This window comes from Terrapene carolina, unplaced genomic scaffold (genome assembly GCF_002925995.2).
Source record: "Terrapene carolina triunguis isolate 2854851 unplaced genomic scaffold, T_m_triunguis-2.0 Scaffold68, whole genome shotgun sequence".
In the NCBI taxonomy this organism is placed as follows: Eukaryota; Metazoa; Chordata; order Testudines; family Emydidae; genus Terrapene; species Terrapene triunguis.
Window position 1 is genome coordinate 23,666,192 of NW_020664419.1, and position 19,378 is coordinate 23,685,569.

General features: G+C 39.8%; 1 protein-coding gene across 1 annotated transcript in view; it reads left to right on the forward strand.

Annotated features, from left to right (window-relative positions):
• The window catches only part of ERGIC2 (ERGIC and golgi 2), a 51,922-nt gene that overhangs the window by 22,145 nt on the left and 10,399 nt on the right, over positions 1-19,378 (forward strand). Inside the window, exons 4-11 of the mRNA XM_026648692.2 lie at positions 80-225; positions 3,016-3,124; positions 5,212-5,258; positions 6,938-7,008; positions 13,274-13,314; positions 14,842-14,943; positions 16,482-16,577; positions 19,235-19,290. Coding sequence (XP_026504477.1) covers positions 120-225; positions 3,016-3,124; positions 5,212-5,258; positions 6,938-7,008; positions 13,274-13,314; positions 14,842-14,943; positions 16,482-16,577; positions 19,235-19,290 — 628 coding nt within the window. The 5' untranslated portion in view covers positions 80-119. The remainder of the gene's footprint in view (positions 1-79; positions 226-3,015; positions 3,125-5,211; positions 5,259-6,937; positions 7,009-13,273; positions 13,315-14,841; positions 14,944-16,481; positions 16,578-19,234; positions 19,291-19,378) is intronic.

A 19,378-nucleotide genomic window follows, 5' to 3' on the forward strand; every position in this document is an offset into this window, starting at 1 on the left:
AGGTTTCAAACCTTCCTTTGAAGCTCACAGCTTCCAACTGCCAGCCAGTTCCAATTGGAACAGTTTATTCTCAATATAGAGTGAATATATGAAGGAGGAAGTGGGGGAATCTGCTGAAGATGAGGCGACTGAATCGGAAGAAGACCCTGAATTTGGTGAAAGAGTTGGATGCCTTTCCAAAGGTTCCTGAGAGCTATGTAGAGACTTCAACAAGTGGTGGAACAGGTAAGCCTTACTGAGACCCTGGTGATGCCTGGCCTGATTAATGTGGTTAGTCTCTTTAGCGCATTTTGGTAGTAAATGTTTCAATTGGGGGAAGACATGGGTATCAGTTTACAAATGTGGATTTGAAAGATATATACTGTGCCGTAGCTAATCCCTTTCAGATGATGGCTCAATTTGTTTCTCCTGCTGTTGGACAAAATGCATGAACCTGTCAAATGGGAAATTCTGTCCAGTAGTTAAGAATCAAGCAGATGTAAGGGTATACATTAACAAAATGAGCTTTCGAGGGAGTTATGAATTTACCTTCCCCCCACAAACATACTGTGCATACTTTCTAAATGGAATACAATTGAAGTATACTGCAGCTACAGTAATATAAGACCATCTATTGTGTCCCTCCTTCCAAAGCCCTCACTTGTGGAGTCCCACAAGGGTTGGTCCTTTTCCCTATCCTGTTCAACATCTATACGAAGCCATGAGATGAGATTGTGAAACAGCATGGACTGAAATACCAGTGATACACAACTGATATCCAACTCTATATCACTTTTAACATCAGATGCAAAAAGAATCATCTTCCTAACTATCCTCTCTGGAAGACTGAGGTGATGTTAGCAGGGTGAGGGAAGCACTCAATAATTCTGTAATATCCCCTCCATTGAAGGTATTTGTGCAGACTACAGCCTCAGTGTACACCTGGGCTTCTCTCAAATAGCTAAAGCTGCAAGAAACACCAGTTCTATCTATAGGTGTCAGACCAGGCCAAAGTCATGGTTCTAACTGGCGATGCACAGCACGTGCCTCCGGATGAACCTCAGACATCTTTACTGTATTTCTGTGTGCATGCACAATAGCATGACTTTATGCACAACTTCACAGTCACAATGAGGAGATGTGCATAACTTTGGAGATATGCAATGCTCATCTTGGATTAGAAATTGACCATTAATCCAGTTTTTGGTGCTTTCTAATGTGTTCTTTTGCTCACTCAAACACAGATAAAGTGGACTGACTTTTGTGCATCTGTAATTGTTACAAAAAGAAGAAGCTGGCAGCCTTGTACTGGATTGTTATGCACAAGTGACTTACGCAGGGTACCTCTTCTTATTGAATGAGTGGTGCCTCTTATTCCCCTTATTTGTTTTTCTTGGCTGAGACTAGAAGCAAACATCTGTGATATGAAAGCCCAGGTTCTATAAGCCTGATTGGTACCAAGGCATTTTGTGCCCCCTAGGCATTTCTTGGCCCAGTCTTAACCATTTTAAATTAGAGAGAGGTAAATGGGGTCTGCCACAGTTCAGGGCAACTGCTCCTATATTCCCCCTCCATAGTCCCTCAAGGGCATCCATGCTAGGCTCCTAGCTCTTCAACTGACACTTCTCTTTAGCAGACAGCTGCATCTGTCTCCCTGCAGACTGCAGTTTTTCCAGGCTGCATGGTTCCCTGCCTATTCTGTGGTATTCCCAGCAAGCCAGACTGCCTAAACAGGCCAGCATCTGCACTTTGTTGTCTCTCCAGAGGCTATATGAACAGTGTAAATGCCAGCAGTTGTATGTTACCACCCAGCTCTTTTTAAGCAAGCTCATTTATTCTTAAAGGGAAAGCATTACAGAGAAAACATATTATAAATATTAAAGCACCTACACACCTTCTAAAAAGCTTATTAGAGATCACCCAACTCTGACCTCAGGCTCTGGTAGGTGTCAGCCTTTCCACAAGGATTGGGGCCCTGCCTGGGGCAGAAGGTCCTGTCCATTTGCTGGCCCAGAAAGGAGGTCCAGAGTCACTTTAAACTCAGGCTATTTATCCAAAAGTCTCTTCTTTGTCTGTTGGTCTGTGGAGAATCCAGTTTTAACTGGTATATCTGAGCTTCCCAGGAGCTGGTGCCTCGCTGTGGCGGTTGCAACCTTGCTAATTTGCCTTAATCACCACCCACTGCTTGTAGTTCCTGGAGGAGTTGTGCATGGAGTAGAACACAATCATACATAAACCATTCATTTAAAACAATGGACCCTAAAGCTACTTAAACTTAATTCAGTAAGGTCTCCCAAGGATATACAGGAAATGATCATATATGTTACAGGGTAATGCTGCAAACATCAGGGTTTACTTTTTATTTAGGCTATTTTAACTAAAGGAAATTTTCTATGTGAATACTGAAAATCCCAACAGGTTCTGTGTTTAGCACTCTGTGCTGTCATTGTGATAGAGCTGGATTTGATTTTCAGGCCCTGTGAATGGTGATGGATGTATTGTACACACAGTATGATAAGCCTTTGAGCAGAGGGCGGAGCACCTGGATACCATGATGATGGGGCACTTCTATAAATAAGTAGCTGGGAAGCTCATCTTGCTCTGTGGTTATCTTTGTATTTGAGAAAGGATCAGCAACGATGGACTTAAGTCCACCCAGCACCCCTTATTAATGGAAAGTTATCCTCATGTGGCCTCCTTGAAGTGGAGGGAGAACATTTTTATGGACTCTATGAAATGTTCTCTGAGGACACAGCTCATCATACCCAAAAGATATTTTTGGATTGGGACTTTCAGTATCTTTGTTCTTCCTATGTAAATGCAAAAATCGTACAGATGATGATGTGTTTCTAAGAGAATTTTTGCACTTATGGCTTATTTGTGATAAATATAGTTAAGACCTCAACTCAATAAATTCATTTATCTGCCATCAATGCCTTCCTTAAGTATTAAATTCTTTGTATTGTCTCTTTCTTGTAAACACCAGCAATAAATAACATTTCCTCACTAGCTGATCCTTTTTCTTTTTGATTTCAGTTTCTTTAATAGCATTTACAGCTATGGCTTTATTAACCATAATGGAGTTTATGGTGTATCGAGACACGTGGATGAAATATGAATATGAAGTAGACAAAGATTTTACTAGGTAACTTTTATTCCTTAGAATTTCGTTTAAATTTAAGTTGTCTGCATTTCATCAGCTGTTCTGAAAAAGAATGGATTTAAAATGTTCTTGCTACTCCTAAGCAATTACAGTTTGAAATTAAAATGGAAACAGATGATTTATTTTTTGTTTTGTTGTTTAATATGCTGGGGCCAGGTTCAGTAAGAAAAAGAAACACAACTGCCTTCTATGAAGAGGGAAGAGACTTGCTTACAATCCAGCAACATTTTGGATGTAATCTCAGCCAGATCTAACCCTTAAACCCGAGGTGCTGTTCTGGCACGCTTTCAGCATTTTTATCAGTATGTTGCTTGTTTTGCTTCTGAGTGCAGCTCATAGTATTGAAGATTAATTTTAAAGCAATTAGCTGTCAGTGACCGGGCTATCTGAAGGTTGCCTGTCATGTTACTACATATCATGACAACTGAGGTTGGCTAGAGATACTCTTGCTGTCAGTTCCATGTGCTTGCCTGATTTTTCTGAGGTGCTATGTGCTCACAACTCCACTTGAAGTCAGTGGGAGCTGAAGGTGGTCAGCGCCTTTGAAGATTAGGCTTTGTGTATTTAAAGCCTGTAACCCAATTCACAGATGCAACGTACATTTTTGAAAATTGGCTTAAAGTGGTGATTGTGTTATGTCAAAAGTTCAGAGACCTATTTTACTCAGAAAAAAAATGTCTATAATAGATTTAAGTGAGATGCATGCAAAACTCAGGTTTTGCCCCTCAAAGAAAAATCCATTTGAACAGACTGACATCCTCCTATTGCACACAGTTACATAGCCTTTGGCTCCTTCGACAAAGTGTCTCTTAAGTTTGGCTGAAAAGCTATGTTGAGTGAGTGTAGCAAACCTTCCCTTTTTAAACTGTGCAACCTGCATCTTGAGCATATATTGGTGAGGAGGTTTCTTTGCAAAGTCACTGAGCCTGCCTGTGCCTCTGTTTTCCATCAGTAAAATGGGATTAATAGCACGTACTCACCTCACAAGGATGTTCTGAGGATAAACACATTAAATATTGTGAGGTGCTCAGATATTACAGAGATAGCGGTCATATAAGTATCTCAGATAGGTAGAAGGAATAGTCCTGATTCATATGACTTTTTGCTGCTTGAAAAGTCCTGCTTTTAAAAGTGGCTGTACTTTGGTGTTTGAAAAGTCCTAGTTACAAAAACAGAAGTCTGTATCAAAGGCAATAGCATTTTCTGGCAGCTGGATCCCAATTTGGGTCAGACAGAGCAGCTGTTGAATTGTGATCATGGAGGATTTTCACTGAAATGAAATAAAAACCTGCTCCTGCAGACATAGTCGCCGACTTCCTCTTTTCCCAAGGGGTGCTTGACCCCTACCTCGTCTTTTCCTGCTCCCACCTGCCTCTTCCCGCCCCTCCTCCTGCCCCCACCTGCACCTCCTGCATGCCGCTGAACAGCTGATCTGTGGCGCGTGGAGGAGTTGATTGGCGGAGGTGCCAGTGGGTGCTGAGCACCCACTATTTTTTTTTTCCATGGCTGCTCCGGGGCTCGAGCACCCACAGAGTTGGTGCCTATGCCTGGAGATGATAAAACCAGAAGTAGATGTTCAAATCCTTGCATAGGGTTTTAGCTTTGTGACCCCCCATGTGCCTCCCATTCCACCCAATTCATTGGGAGCTGTGTGCTACTACAGTTTCATGAAAATATACTTCAAAATATTACTGACAATGGAGACTCTGCTTTTCTGCAACCATTGGGCCTTTATAAGAGGTAGCTAAACTCCTGAACCAGTCATATTTCATTCCGTTTTTAAAGTTAATTGCAATATTTAATTCTGCTATAAAACTAGTTCTCCCCTTGCCACTTGTCTTATATTAAAGGCTTAAATGGTGAATAGACACTGGGTGACTTTCTAAACTAGTCACTAAACCTCTCTGCCTAAGCTTTCCCAAATCTTAAATGGGAGTAGTATTTAGCTGTACTGGTATTCATTTTGCCTTTGGAGTGCATTTCTGTACGTATTCTCACATAGTTATTTTGTCTTGGCATCTGTACTAAATTTAATTAATATTGCAAATTTTTGTTTTTTTGTCTTCCAGTAAATTAAGAATCAATATAGATATTACTGTTGCCATGAAGTGTCAATGTAAGTATTCCATCAGCATGATAGTGTTGGTGGTTGTGGTTTTAAAAAAAATTGGTACACCTCTACCCCGATATAATGCGACCCGATATAACACGAATTCGGATATAACGCGGTAAAGCAGCGCTCTGGGGGGGCGGGACTGTGCACTCCAGCGGATCAAAGCAAGTTCGATATAACATGGTTTCACCTATAACGCAGTAAGATTTTTTGGCTCCCGAGGACAGCGTTCTATCGGGGTAGAGGTGTATTGCTGTCAGATTAAAAATAACATGCTTATGTTAACTTGATCAGACATCTTGGATGTTGGTTTTGGCTGTCCAGGAAGAGAGTATGATTGTTCCAGATTTTTCTGAGCAATAATATGTAGCTTATTCTTGAGTCACAGGATTGGGCATAGTTAACAGAGAGAGAGAGGAGCAATTTATCAAAGTAGTAAGTCAGGCAGATCATAAACTTGCTCTGCTGTTTGGTGGCATTTACAACAAAACTAAGACAGGAGAGAGGGTCAGTTTCCTAGTGGCCACGTTCAGTCAGTGCCTTCATAATTGTTAAACGCAGGTTTGCAGCTTTTTTTAACAAGCAGTGGGTAATTAAACTACATTTGTCTACACTGTGTTTTTTGGTTATCCTTGATTGACAGGGAAAACTGTTTTTCCTAGCCAGATTGTTGGTGTTAAAGTTTTGTCTACATTCTGTGTTGAATCCCTCTTTTCATGGGTCTTTAACTCAGCTATAATATTTTTAGATTGTGTGATGCTGAAGTTTGTCTCATAATTGTTTGATTTACAAGTACCCCATTCCCTACTCTCATGGGTTATTTTAAATTTGTTAATCTGCCACAAGAGTCGCAGCTAGGAACTCTCTGAAATCTAAACCTGGCTCTGATACAGACTCTCTGTTTGGTCTTGGGCAACTCCTTAAAACCCCTCTGCCTCACTCCTGCTATATGATAAAAGGGTACAATACTTAGTTATCTCATAAGGCTGTTATGACAATTACTGTTTGTCATGCTCTTTGGAGATGCAAAGTGCTAAATAAGAGCTAAATATTATCAGTATGCTTTTTTGAGTTAGTATTATACCAATCTATCTTCCCATGTGTTTTCCTTCTTTAAAAAAAATCAAATAGCTTAGTCTCTCTGTGGACTAGTGTCATTTAGATTTGATAACTGCGTTTATGTAAATAGAAGAGATTTAAGTTTGCACTGATCAATTTGTGCGTGTGTAAATGTGCATAAATATGTGTGTATACAGAGCTACAATAATTACAGTTAATATAATATTTTGTTCAGTACTTACTGTTTAAGAAGAGCAGTAAATGAGCTTCTCTGAAAGTGATACATTAGTGAGAAATGATGCTTCTAAAAACTGTCTCTGTCCCCTTCTCTCTCTCTGCCCTGTGTCTATGATGTTTTGGTGGTGTTAGGTGTTTGGTTTGTTGTTAGGTGGATTTAAAAGTTTTTTCAGTCATGAGTTTCTTGCCAGCTTTTTTCCTTTACTGGTATGGACTTGCATCCCCTTAATAAAGAATAGATTTTCTCACCTTAATTAGTATCTGCTGTTTTACTGATAGGTTTGAAGAGATGTTGTCAAGCTTGATTTCTGCTGGATATTTTTTGTTTTTATTCATATCTATCTTTTCTTTTAATATTTTCTATTTTGTTTTGTTTTTTGAAACAGATGTGGGGGCTGATGTTTTGGATTTAGCAGAAACAATGGTTGCCTCTGCAGATGGTTTAGTTTATGAACCAGTAAGTTTATTCCATTTTCTTTATAAAGATGGTGCTCTTTATTAGCTGTGACGTGCCTTTTCATTTTGGCTAAACTGTACCTCCAAAAATACTATCCAGTCCTGAAGTTGGACCAATACAGAGTCACATTGAAGTCTGTTATGCTCCACATGGTCACAAAGGTTTTGTCCAGGCAAAACTGGTTTCAGGATTGGCTGTGTGAGCTTAAGATGCTCACACTAGAAAGAAATGCTGTCCAGAAATGCACTTTCATTGTGAGCATGGAATTATGTTTTCTGCATGCTCGCTCATTGGTAGTGTGCAAATTTAAGTCTATAACCAAGAAAACTACAGCAGATTCCCTGTTCTTGGGTCCGCATTCATGAATAGATTGGATAGAGTGTTTCTATTGCTGAATTTTAACTGCTAACAATTGGCTCTATATTCATTTTCCTGTCAATTAGATAAATGAGGAATTCTCAGTGGCAGCTTTGCTTGATTTTGCTTTGTATTTCTGTAAAGAGAAAGTAGAATCTGAAAATGTTTTCTGTTGTCTTCTCCCCCAGTTTAGGTTATTCTTTTAATGTTGGTTCCTTGAGTTTGCTTTTTCATTTTGGGCTTTTTACATTTTTCTCTGAAGTGGTTCAACAGACTACCTCATGGACTATTATTTCTTTTTCAAGTACCATTGTGTGTGCACCTATGCATGTGTGTGGTTTTTGTTGTTGTTCTCATCCAGCTGTTGGAGAACCAGCTTCCAGTGCTACTTGAAGTGAAATTACAAGTTCCTTAATGGATGGTCATTACTGTGGTATCTTCTTCCCAGGGTGGATAAAAATCAATGATTTTTTTTTTTTTTAAAGCTTTACCTCAAAGCATTTTATAAAAAAAATCCAATCTAAAGGTAGTTTTAATTAAGATACATAATAGCTCAAAGATATCTCATCATGGAATAGGTATTATAAATTCTAACTCTATAATATGAGACAATATAGTCATGTAATGTTTAAGAAAAGTTTTGTAAATGAGTTTCAATAGTTCGTGGATTAGGGACCCAATCTTATGGAGTTCCAGGGTCTTCAGTATAGATTATTTTGGTTAAATCTTTCTATTGTTGTGGAAAAAGTTACCCACGCATTATTTTGATTAGAGACTTAAGCCTGAGGCCCGTTTATTGCAATACATACCAACGCGTTGGGGGTAGCAGTTAGAAACCACTTCCCCGATTTGGAGTACACTTTGCCTTTTCAAAGCCGAAAACTGCAAACATATTACAAGTTGCACGTTATTTATGAGAATAGGAGAGTTAGGGGTTTTTTGCCCTTTTTGGCACCCCTTTTGCAATTTTTTTGGAATAGGGTGCTATTTGAGTGGAGGGCATTTTGGTGGTTTTTGATACTGGCATTGTTTTGCTTTATTTGGGGTGCCTATTATGCAAGTGTTCCAGTCAGGGTGCAGTTTACAGAAAGGGAGTTTATGCGTTTGGAGAAAGGGGGGTTTAGGGGCACTTAAACGAGAGGCATGATTGGTTGCTTTTTTAACTATAACCTTACTTATTACTTTACACAAGCGGTTATTATATTTTGCCAGCCGTAAACACACACGCTATTATTATTGCTGCTGGGGCTTTTTGTTCTGTTTTTTCTTGGCCTCCCCCTCCCTCCTCTGGTCATAACCCTTGACTGTCACTGACAGGGAGCACAACACTTAGTTTGGTTCAGGCTTGTGGCCTGCAGGGCGGGCCTATGTCGATCTAAGGCTTAAACTAATAGGGCTGGCTAGATTTTTTTGCCGTGAAGGCATCACCAAGATTAATTTTCGCGGGGTACATAGGGCAGTAGTTATTGTTGGACCCGGAGGCAGATTGTGAACTGGCCAGCTTGGGAGTGCCGAGATTGGTGCCGGCCTGTTTAAGGGAGTTGATGCTAGGGATACTGACACTGAGTGGGCTTACAACCTCCGCCCGATCCCCCATTGCATACCGCACCTCCCTGAAACCAGCTTTGTTTTTTTTGGGCTGGGTGATGGGGAAGAGCAGGGTTTGAGGAAGGGGCGGGGGGTTTTAGACAGAAAACAACCAATCATGCCTCTTGTTTAAGGGCCCCTAAACCCCCCTTTCTCCAAGTGCATAAACTCCCTTTCTGTAAACTGCACCCTGACTGGAACACTTGCTTAATAGGCACCCCAAATAAAGCAAAACAATGCCAGTATCAAAAACCACAAAATGCCCTCCACTTAAACTAATAGGGCTGGCTAGATTTTTGGTTCTTTGGTCACAGACAATGCTGCAAATGTATCCAAGGTGAGAAGAAATTATTTAGAAGAGAGTCCCAAGCTAATAACATATGGTTGCAGTGCTCATTTGTTGCACTTCCTAGCCAAAGACTTAAGTGTTCCAGAAATAAAGGCTAATGTTGTTGAAATTGCAAAATACTTCTGAACAACTACTTTGCAGCAGCTGCTCTGAAAAAAGTGGGAGGAACCAAGCTAACTCTCCCACAAGACGTGCGATGGAACTCAGTAGTGGACTGTTTTGAGCACCATATCAAGAACTGGCCTAATCTGATGACAGTTTGTGAACAAAATCGTGAAAACATAGATGGCACTGTCACAGCCAAAGTTCTCAACATTGGGCTTAAGAGAAATGTTGAACACATGCTGAGTACCCTGAAGCCTATTTCTGTAGCCTTGAACAAAATGCAGGGAAAAGGCTGTTTTATTGCTGATGCTGTTGAAATTTGAAAGGAACTGAGAGATCTTAAAAAGAGAAATATGCAATGACAGAGTTAAATTACAAGCATTAAAAAAATGAATAGGACAAGCGCTATCTCCAGCTCAGTTTCTTGCAAATATTCTCTATACTCGGTACCAGGGTCAAACCTTAACTGCTGAAGCAGAGGAGTTGGCTATGACATGGACATCCAGCAATCATCACTCCATAATGCCAACTATAATAAACTTCAGAGCTAGGATGAACCATTCAAGAAATATATGTTTGCCGATGATGTTTTAAAGAAAGTCACACCAGTGAACTGGTGGAAGTCACTTAAGCACTTGGATTCAGAGACTGTTGAAGTGATGATCTCACTTTTAACAGCAGTACCTTCTTCTGCCGGTGTAGAAAGAATATTTTCTTCCTTTGGACTAATTCATTCCAAATTGAGAAATCGTTTCGGTCCAGAAAAAAAACAGGAAAGCTTGTTTTTCTTTTCCAGATTATGAACAAACAGGAAAATGAAGGTGAAGACCACTGAGTTAGCTGGAGAAGCCAATATTTTAAGTTTCTCATGTTGACCTGGCTGACAGTCTATTTAATTTTTGGTTTTTTAAATATTTCATTTAACTACTTTGGTTAAAAACAATTTTAACAAAAACAAACCTGATTTTAAAAAACTTGAATGTTTAAGTAAATTCAAAAATTCATATGCTTGTTTTGTTAAAATATTCTGTGTTTTCTGTTGAAGAAAAAAAATCCAGAATACATAACGTTGTTGTTTTAGTTAAATAAAACAATTTAAGTGTCTGCCTGGTGATGTTCTCCTCCTAATACAGCATGGCAAGAAAATCCTCCAAATATTAATGATTAACCTGTTGAATTGGAGATAGTTCACCTCCCAATGACTTCATAAATATCTGCTTCAATTACCCCTTTGCTAAATGAAATAACCAAACAATCATTCATTTTCTGATATAGCTGTAAAACTAATCTGAAAAGTTTTCAAAATAAATCACTTTAAAAATGTATAGTGTGTACCTTCTAAAAATGAAACCTACAACTATCTCTGAGTTGTGAAGAATATGTATTAAGGTTATAACGACCAACAAGAATGCACTTTTATGTAGAAATCCATGATTAAATCGAGTCTTCCTGACTAGTGAGTTAAATCAAATCCACCCTGCTTCTTACCTTTCAATTGAGCAGACAGTGATGCATCTGGATATAAGATCTGCTTGATGCTGTTTCTTCAAATCATTGAGTCCTATAGCAATTATATGCTGCTTCCCTGAAGCAGCCTGTGGGTATGTCTACACAGCAACTAGACACTCCTAGCTAGCCTGTGCCAGCCGTCTCGGGATCGCAGGGCTTGGGCTGCAGAGCTGTTTCATTGCTTTGTAGACTTCCCATCTTGGGCTGGAGCCAGGGCTCTGCCACCCTGTAAAGTGGGAGGCTCCCAGAGCTCAGGCTGCAGCCCGAGCCTGGAAGTCTACACAGTAGTCAAACAGCCCCACAACCTGAGCCCTGGGAACCCGAGTCAGCTGGCACGGGACAGCCATGGGTTTTTCTTTGCTGTGTAGACTTACAGGGTATGTCTAACTGCAAGTCAGTACAGTGGGCCTGAGTGAATGGGGTTAAATACCTTGTCCCCTGGGAGTATATGCTGCATCACAATTGTCTGTTTAGTTGCAGATTGGTTAATTAAGCCCATTAAGTAGTTGTCTGGTATTTCTTGGAGACTGTTCAGTTTACAGTAGCTGAGGAAATGCATATGCCATTATTGAACCTTTTCACTTCACTGATAATTCTGTGCCAGGAACAACTTGCAAATATTTGATTTTATGAGCCATATTTTCAGAGCTTAATATAAAACAAATGTGGAAGCGTTATGCCATCAATTATTAGATGTGTAATCAAAGGAGAACACTTAGCAGTGAAATGTATGGTGACAGTTATATCCTTTGTAAACAGTGTAAGTTCCCCGTGTTTTGAGCCATATCCCTAAAAATGGGGGATTGGAGAGGGAGGACAGAGTCTTGGGCCCACTAGGGGCTGTTGTGATAATTGGGCCTGCAAATTCGCTCTGATTGTGGCTCAACTGTGAAAAGTGAGTGAGAGTTCATAAGATGACACAATGACTTATAAAAATAAATGTTGATGGGGAAAAAATAGGAAAGGGAGACAGACTGAATTAACCCAAACAAAAAGGCCTACATATAAGTCAAGGACCATGTTTACCAAGCGTGATCTTAACAAGAAAATGGGGGTCTGGAACTCAGTGAACCAGAAGATGGGCTATTCCTCCCACCATTCCCTTTGTGGGTCCTGAAAGAGAGAAACTTTATGAAAGAATAGACGGAGGCTACTGGAGTGAGCTCTACCATCATGACTGCCACCCCCACCGTCTCCTGGGACCCCAGGCCTCTTTTGTCCTAATCCTAAGAGATGTCCCGCCTAGACAGGGACAGGGACCGAGATGACACCGCCACCTCTACCAGCTCCAGTTGAATCCCAAACAGCACCTGGGATGTAAGACATGGTCACAGAAGCCCCCCACCCCCCCGGGCGCCACCACATTATGTATTCTTTTCCTTCCCAACCTTATTTCTTCTCTTTCCTATCGCTCTCCTTTTTCCTTCTGTCTAACAAGAGTCTCTTAGCTGGCCGAGACTGTATATTTTGCAACACTACTGTCAGCCTATGACCAGAAAGAAGCAGCTAAAAGAAATACCCTAAACAGCCCAATGCTGGTTTGAGTTTGCCAGGTCTCAGAGTAGCTAATAAGACCATGTGCCCTGTCTGTTTTTTCCAGCAATGAGGTTGCAAGTGAAAGTCAACATCAGAGACAGAAGCCACATTTTCAGTCTTTGCTCTTCTCTCCCGTTTTGTGTGTTTTTGCCTTGTTTTGTCTTCTAGGAAATGGGGTCTAACTTTAACAGCTGCAGCAACAACAGGTCCAGCCCATCTCAACTAACTTCTTCTCTCTTCACCAAAAGGACAGTTATTAACATCTTTAATATCATCTAATAGACTGTAAAAATTCTCTCCAGCTAAAGGGAAAGGAAACAAGGGATGTTGTTAAAATGAAAGCCTTACTTAATACTTTACGTTTCAGATGCTTTAACTGTTTTTCCTTCTTTGCTGTATCTGTAATAAAAGGTTAAAATGATGTTCAATGGTGTGTTTGCCATGGGAAAAAGTAGGGTGAGGTTTCGATATACCAAATGCTGAGCCTTGTTTAACACTGTTCAGTGTTGGACAGTGACTGCTCTTGCTTCTTTTATTTTTAAACTATAGTTGCTACCTTTGAACTATGTATAGTTATAAAAATCTGTCTCATAGCTCCACATTGTTAGGATTAACTAATGGAAAGCTAAAATTTAAAGTCTCCTTTGGATTTCCTGTATACGGGCCACATTAGATAAATCTTTTAGTACAAAATAAAACATTATTGTTAAATCACCCTCATTTTTTCCTCATTTAAATTTTGTGGAGAGAACTTTGGTGGGGTGGAGTCATTGGTATTGCTTTCTGGTTATGTGTTACTATGTGTCTTCTTCTTTGTTGCAGGTAATATTTGATCTCACTCCCCAGCAAAGAGAGTGGCAGAGGTAATAGATAATTCTAAAGCACTGATGTGAATGCATGTAGGTTGGACAGTGATAGGTCTGCTTTTCTTTTGTCCCTGGAAATAGCTAAGAGAATATGCTCTGAGTATACCTAAGTCATGTTTTAAAAAAAAATCCAACCATATGTTACCTTGCACAGGTACTGCCCATAATAGTGCAGTACACAGCCATTGAAACTGAAGCTCATTTATTTTTTCTCTGGCTTTTTAGAGCTGGCCAGTCAGCATTCAGTGTCTTCACCATGAAAGAGCACTCTTCCATTTTTTAAAATATAAAACTATTTGATCTATCAGTCCTCGTAATAAACCAGTCCTGACGCATTTTATCTAGTTTAATTCCATGTGTGGTAGTTTTGATTCTCTTTATAAACTCATTTGCCATGTTTAGATGTATGTCAGTGTCACTAAACCAAAATAACTCGCCACCTTCAGCAGTTGAATTGATTACTGTTAGCACTTAAAGTTTATTGTTGTTCTCTCCTTCCTCCAATAACTCTTTGATGCAGCTGGGGCGAGAGTGAGAGAAATGCTCCAATGTATAACACAGTGGTCTCCAAAGTGGGGTGCGCAAGAGGATCCTTGGGGGTGCGCGGCAGGAGGAGCGCTTCCCCCCCTCCCTTGAGCGGCTTTTTTTTTTTTGCTTTGGCAAAAATGGTAGAGCCGGCACGGCAGGGGGTGCGTGCTCAAAATTTTTTTACTGATAGGGGTGCGCGATCAAAAAAGTTTGGAGACCACTGGTATAACACAACAGTAAGCAGACAAGTGCATATGTGCTTTAATGCAAGACCCTGGAGACTGCATGCAGTGCTTTGTTTAGTATGAATTTAGGCATAGGGTTCATTCTTATTTGTTCTTTTTGGAATTGGGAGGTTGGTTGAGATGGTGATGAGGAGGGATGTGTGTATGGAATCCCAAACTTCTGAGTTTACCAATGGAGCCACTGCCAAAGTAGATGAATGGTTGGGCCTGCCAACCTTAACTGGATGCAGTGGTGTTGTAGAGCTGTATCGGTCCCAGGACAGTAGAGACAAAAGGTGGATGAAGTAATATCTTTTTATTGGACCAATTTCTGTTGGTGAGTGGGAGATGTTTCAGACTTACACAGAGTTCTTCAGGTCTTTTCCTGAACAAGAGCTCTCCGTAAGCTCGAAAGCTTGTCTCTCTCACCAACAAACCTTAACTGTGTCCTTCGCATCTGAAAGGTCTGTCACAGAATCTAAAGCCTCTTTAAATTCATACTTAGTTCTTTAGGAATCGTTTTCTAGTTTTAGCATCCTCATGGTATACTATGGTGAGTCCAACATCAGTGCTTTTATTTTTAGTTTTTAAATTGTGTATACTTGAGCAGTAGGAATGTTTGGCATATGTCTGTATTTAACATACCATCCTTTTGCTGAATTGAGTGGTTTTATACTATGTAACTAATGTACCTGATGGTAACTATGAATTTATTTTCTGTTACTCTGTTGCATGCATTCCCACTTACTGTACTCATCTGTGTGATCTTTAGGATGCTGCAGTTAATTCAGAGTAGGCTGCAGGAAGAACACTCCCTTCAAGATGTGATATTCAAAAGTGCTTTTAAAAGTGCTTCAACAGCACTGCCACCAAGGTGAGAGAGAAATTGTTGCATGCAGCTGATTTCACTCTCTCTCATGACTGATTGCTTTCCTTAATTCATTTTTGAAGACAAAGTTATAATGGTGAAGGGACTTGAATGCCTCTCCCTTGCTTCAGGTTTCCCTGAGTCCAAAGCCTTTGTCTTAATGTTTTAGAGACTTGCTGGTCTGGGTTGTGAAGAAATCAATAACATTCTGAACGGATTGTATTTTACTTACATCCTTAGTGTGCTAGCAAACGCTTGCCAGAAAGGTTGTTACTTTTTTTATATGAATCTATTTGTATTTCTTTAGCGTTTTTATGATGATCAGCACCCCACAAGAGTCAAGACTCATCACTTACCGGTCATGTTAATGCTGCGTAAAATTAGTTACACAATATTTTTGAATATTTTAAACAAATTATATCTACTTATTTTGATGAACTACCTTTCTAAAACAATTTCAGAGTCCTCTGTTTCAGTTCTTTCATTTCAGTCATCGACAGGGGTTACTGGTTTTTAACCTGCTTTATCGGGCACTTGCATTTCTAATATAAATAAAAAATATTAAATCAATAACACACATGATTTTTTTCTTTAATTAAAAATCATTTAAATAATGTATAGAAAACTTACTGTGCCTTCCCTTAATTGGTGTAAATTAAAAAAAAAAATGTTTCTCCTTTTCCAATACCAATAAATGCTCCCTCCCATAGTTACTACACCGTGGTCTCCTTTCCCATGTCTGGGGATCAGCTGTATTCTTTCGCCTTAGGCCACTGCTGAAGAGTGCTCAGAAGTGATGCTCCCATTTCATTATCTTCTGGGGCACCATTTAAACTACACTTTGGGCTGTTTTAACAAACTGTTTTCAGAAGCAGATCTGGAAACTATTTCAGGTGACATGGTTATACCAGCAAATGTGAGCGGGGCAAAACTTCTTAAAAACAGATGTTGAAAGCTTTTCTTGAGACAGAGTCATTACTTAGCTTTCAGCAACTGTTTTTAAAAAAAAAAATGTTTTGTGCTGTTCGTCCGGGTCAGTACAGCTGCATTGCCTGAACAAACCATTTTCAATCTGAGTTGCTGAAAAGTGTTTCATGAGGTGGCAGATATCCCTAGGGCCTGCGAGAGTCTTCTCTGTAATTGTTCCGGTTCTTGTCCATTTAATTAGCCTCATCCCCTAGGAGTCTTGAACATTTGAGTGATGTGTTGAAACTCTGAGTGACATCAGGCTGGCCAGGATAATGTTTATAAAATGAGCTACTCTTAATTTGTTTTCCTCTCGATGGGGGTGTGTAACTTTTGTGTGCTTAATCTACTATAAAATGTGCTTGTTAACATAGAAGTCCAGATGTTTTAAAGCTCATAGTTTGTAATTACAGTTTGTTTTCCCTTTTCTGAATATCTAGGTTGTACCAGAAGGTTTATTTTCCATGGCAAAAGAATGTGGGTTTCTAAACTTTACGTTGATGCTATTTTTTCACCTACATATAAAATAATCTCAATTACTGTGTTTTGAGCTGTTTCCCTGTTTCTTGTTCGAACAGGGAGGATAATTCATTACTGCCTCCAGATGCATGCAGAATTCATGGTCATCTATATGTCAATAAAGTGGCAGGAAACTTTCACATAACTGTGGGCAAGTATGTTCTTTTCACTTACTGAATATACCACAAATTGACCAAGACAGATGTGTGTGTAGTTAAGCAAAAAACTTTCTTTGGCTCACTTTTGCCTAGTTAGCTGCTTTTATCATAATACAGATTCCCTTTCTGGTCATATTTTTCATATGGTATCTCTCATTTCAAACATCAAATTTCTTCATGTCTGGTTATAGTCAACATGAACTATGGAACTTTTTGAAATGTCTGCTGAAGTAGCTGCTTCTCCTGTGTTCAGCAATGTTGTCACATATCCATAAATTGAACCCTTACAGCTAATTAGATGAACTAGTGCCTTTTGTTAATGTGTGATAAAGTGACAGCTGATACTTTTAGAATGCTAGTACTTGCCTGTTATCTAATTGGGCCCAACCTTACTAGACCTCTAACCGTTCGAGAGCAGAGTTGTCTGTCATAGTAAAGGGCATATGTTTTCCAGCACAGATTTTTGTTAGTTGTATGGATGAGATAATATAGTTATAGAAGCATGTTAGGGAGTCATGACTAAATGTGGATCACAGTTTCCTGACATGCTTCTGTAATCATGTTGTCTCGTAAGCACTTTAAACTAGAAATCTGTATTGGAAATGTATGCCTGTAACCAAGCCAGATCATTGTGCACTAGCATGGCTAGAGGTGTCATGTTCACATGCCATGTGTGGTTTCTGCAATGACCCTTTCTTGGCCTGTGCTCTAATTCTTCTCCTGCTTTGCCGACTGTTCTTTCAGCATCTACATATCTCCTTAAACAGCTCCTCATTCTTTTGTCTATCCCTGTCTGACATCCCTAAGAGTTGCAAAACCTCCTCTTCTCACTCTGTGGACCCACTCTATAACCATATGTCCTCTTGTGGTTTCAACTACCATCTTTGCTAGAGTGAATCCCAAACCTACACCTCTGTTTAGTCTTGTGTCTCAAAATTACCTCTCTGATATCTGTTGTTAGGTGTCCAGCAGTCTTCTCAAGCTCAGTCTGTCCAAAATTGAAGCTCTAATCTCTCCCCTCCTACTCTATCTCCATTGCCATCTCTTCTGTCCTTCCTGCATCCCAGCATAACCTGTCTTCTCTCTCATCCCCTTCATATCTATGGTCTTGCTAAGTTCTGTTGCTTCCTTCCTTCTGGTCGTGTCTTGCCTTGATTATTGTAGCCTTCTACTGCCTGATCTTTTATCTCATCTTCCATTTCTCCAAAATGCATCTGCTTAGGATAGTCACTTTTAATGTCTGAACGGTGAAGGAGGATTTCTTTAATTCTGTTAGGGGTAAACCTTACACTAGGTCAGTGGTTCCCAAACTGGGATTCGTGAACCCCTGGGGGTTCGCAAAATGTTACAGGGGGTTCTCAGGAAAAAATTCCCTAATGGCGGACAGAGCTGTCCCTAGGGACCCCAGGCACCATGGGGCCAGCAGCCCAGAGCCCCTGGACTTCCAAGAGCTAAGCAGATCAAAGCAAGCCTATCTATCACACTGAGGAGATTTAAACTTCAAGACTCCTTATAAGAAATAGAAAGGGAGGTGGATATTTTTTGCTGTTTTTAAAATTAAATAGGCAGCTAGTATTGTTTTTAAAATTATTATGAAGAACAAGTTTAAGCTTTGTTGTAATGTGCGTTGTTTGCCTGGACTGCTCAAGACCTGAATGCTTGTGTAGGAGGAACTCTTTAAATTGGCTTCTTAAATACCTTCATGCTTGTTTCACATCTGATACTCCTTGATGAAACATAGGAGCCTTGTCTTATAACAGGCTTATTCAAAGTGATACAAGCTACGAAAGTGCAATCTTGGAAAAGTGTTGCCGTTTTCATAATGTAATAAAAATACTGTAATGATAAATAATAATTAATTATAAATAGTGTGTAATAAGCATGTCATAAAAACAAATTTTATAGTTCCCAGATCACTGCTTTTATAATTTATACTCAGGTAAAGGAGAAAATCCCTGGAAATATCCATTTTTAGGAGGGGGTTCACGAGACTTGACATTTTTGTGAAAGGGGTTCACAGGTTGTTAAAGTTTGGGAACCATTGCACTAGGTCATAAGGTAGTAAAAGCAAGCCTAGAAGTAAAACTTCTTTTTGAGTGTGAAGAGGGGTTGGGGAAGTGGGCCAGTTTTCCAATCCATACTGGTCCTTTCCCAGTGTGATGCTGGTGCTCCCTTTGTTTTCCTTCTTTCTTTCCTCCTGCTCTTCCAACTTCTCCCAATGCACATACTAGAGAGTCCCACAGATGAAACTGATAATCTGCCTAGTCACAAGGCAATTGCAGGGAAGCCCATATTAACCATTGGCGACTTGAGCTGTTATATGGTTGGTCTTGTACTGTATTTGGACCATGCCAGGATTTGACAGCTTTTCCCCTTGCAGCTCTCTGGCTAGACAAAACCTATTGGCGTTTCTAAAAATAACATTTTGTGTGTATTGAAGGATTTTCATAAGCTTAATGTGTCTTCAGGTGTTACTCTGGTTGTCTGTACTGAGCAACAATGAAAATATCAATGCCCATCATAAAGAGCTATTTTATTGAAATCAAGGGAAAACTGGTGATTTGCTTTATGGAAACCCCAATTTTTATTATTTGAGTTTCTTATAAGTGTCCATTAAACCATTGCTTTATAAAACATGTTTTTGCTTTCTTTAGGGCAATTCCTCATCCCCGAGGCCATGCACACTTGGCAGCCCTTGTGAGCCATGATTGTAAGCTTTTACTGTCCTCTTTCAAAAAACACTATTGGTTCATAGCATCTCCTAGCTACTGATTTGGACATTAGTATTGGACACGTAC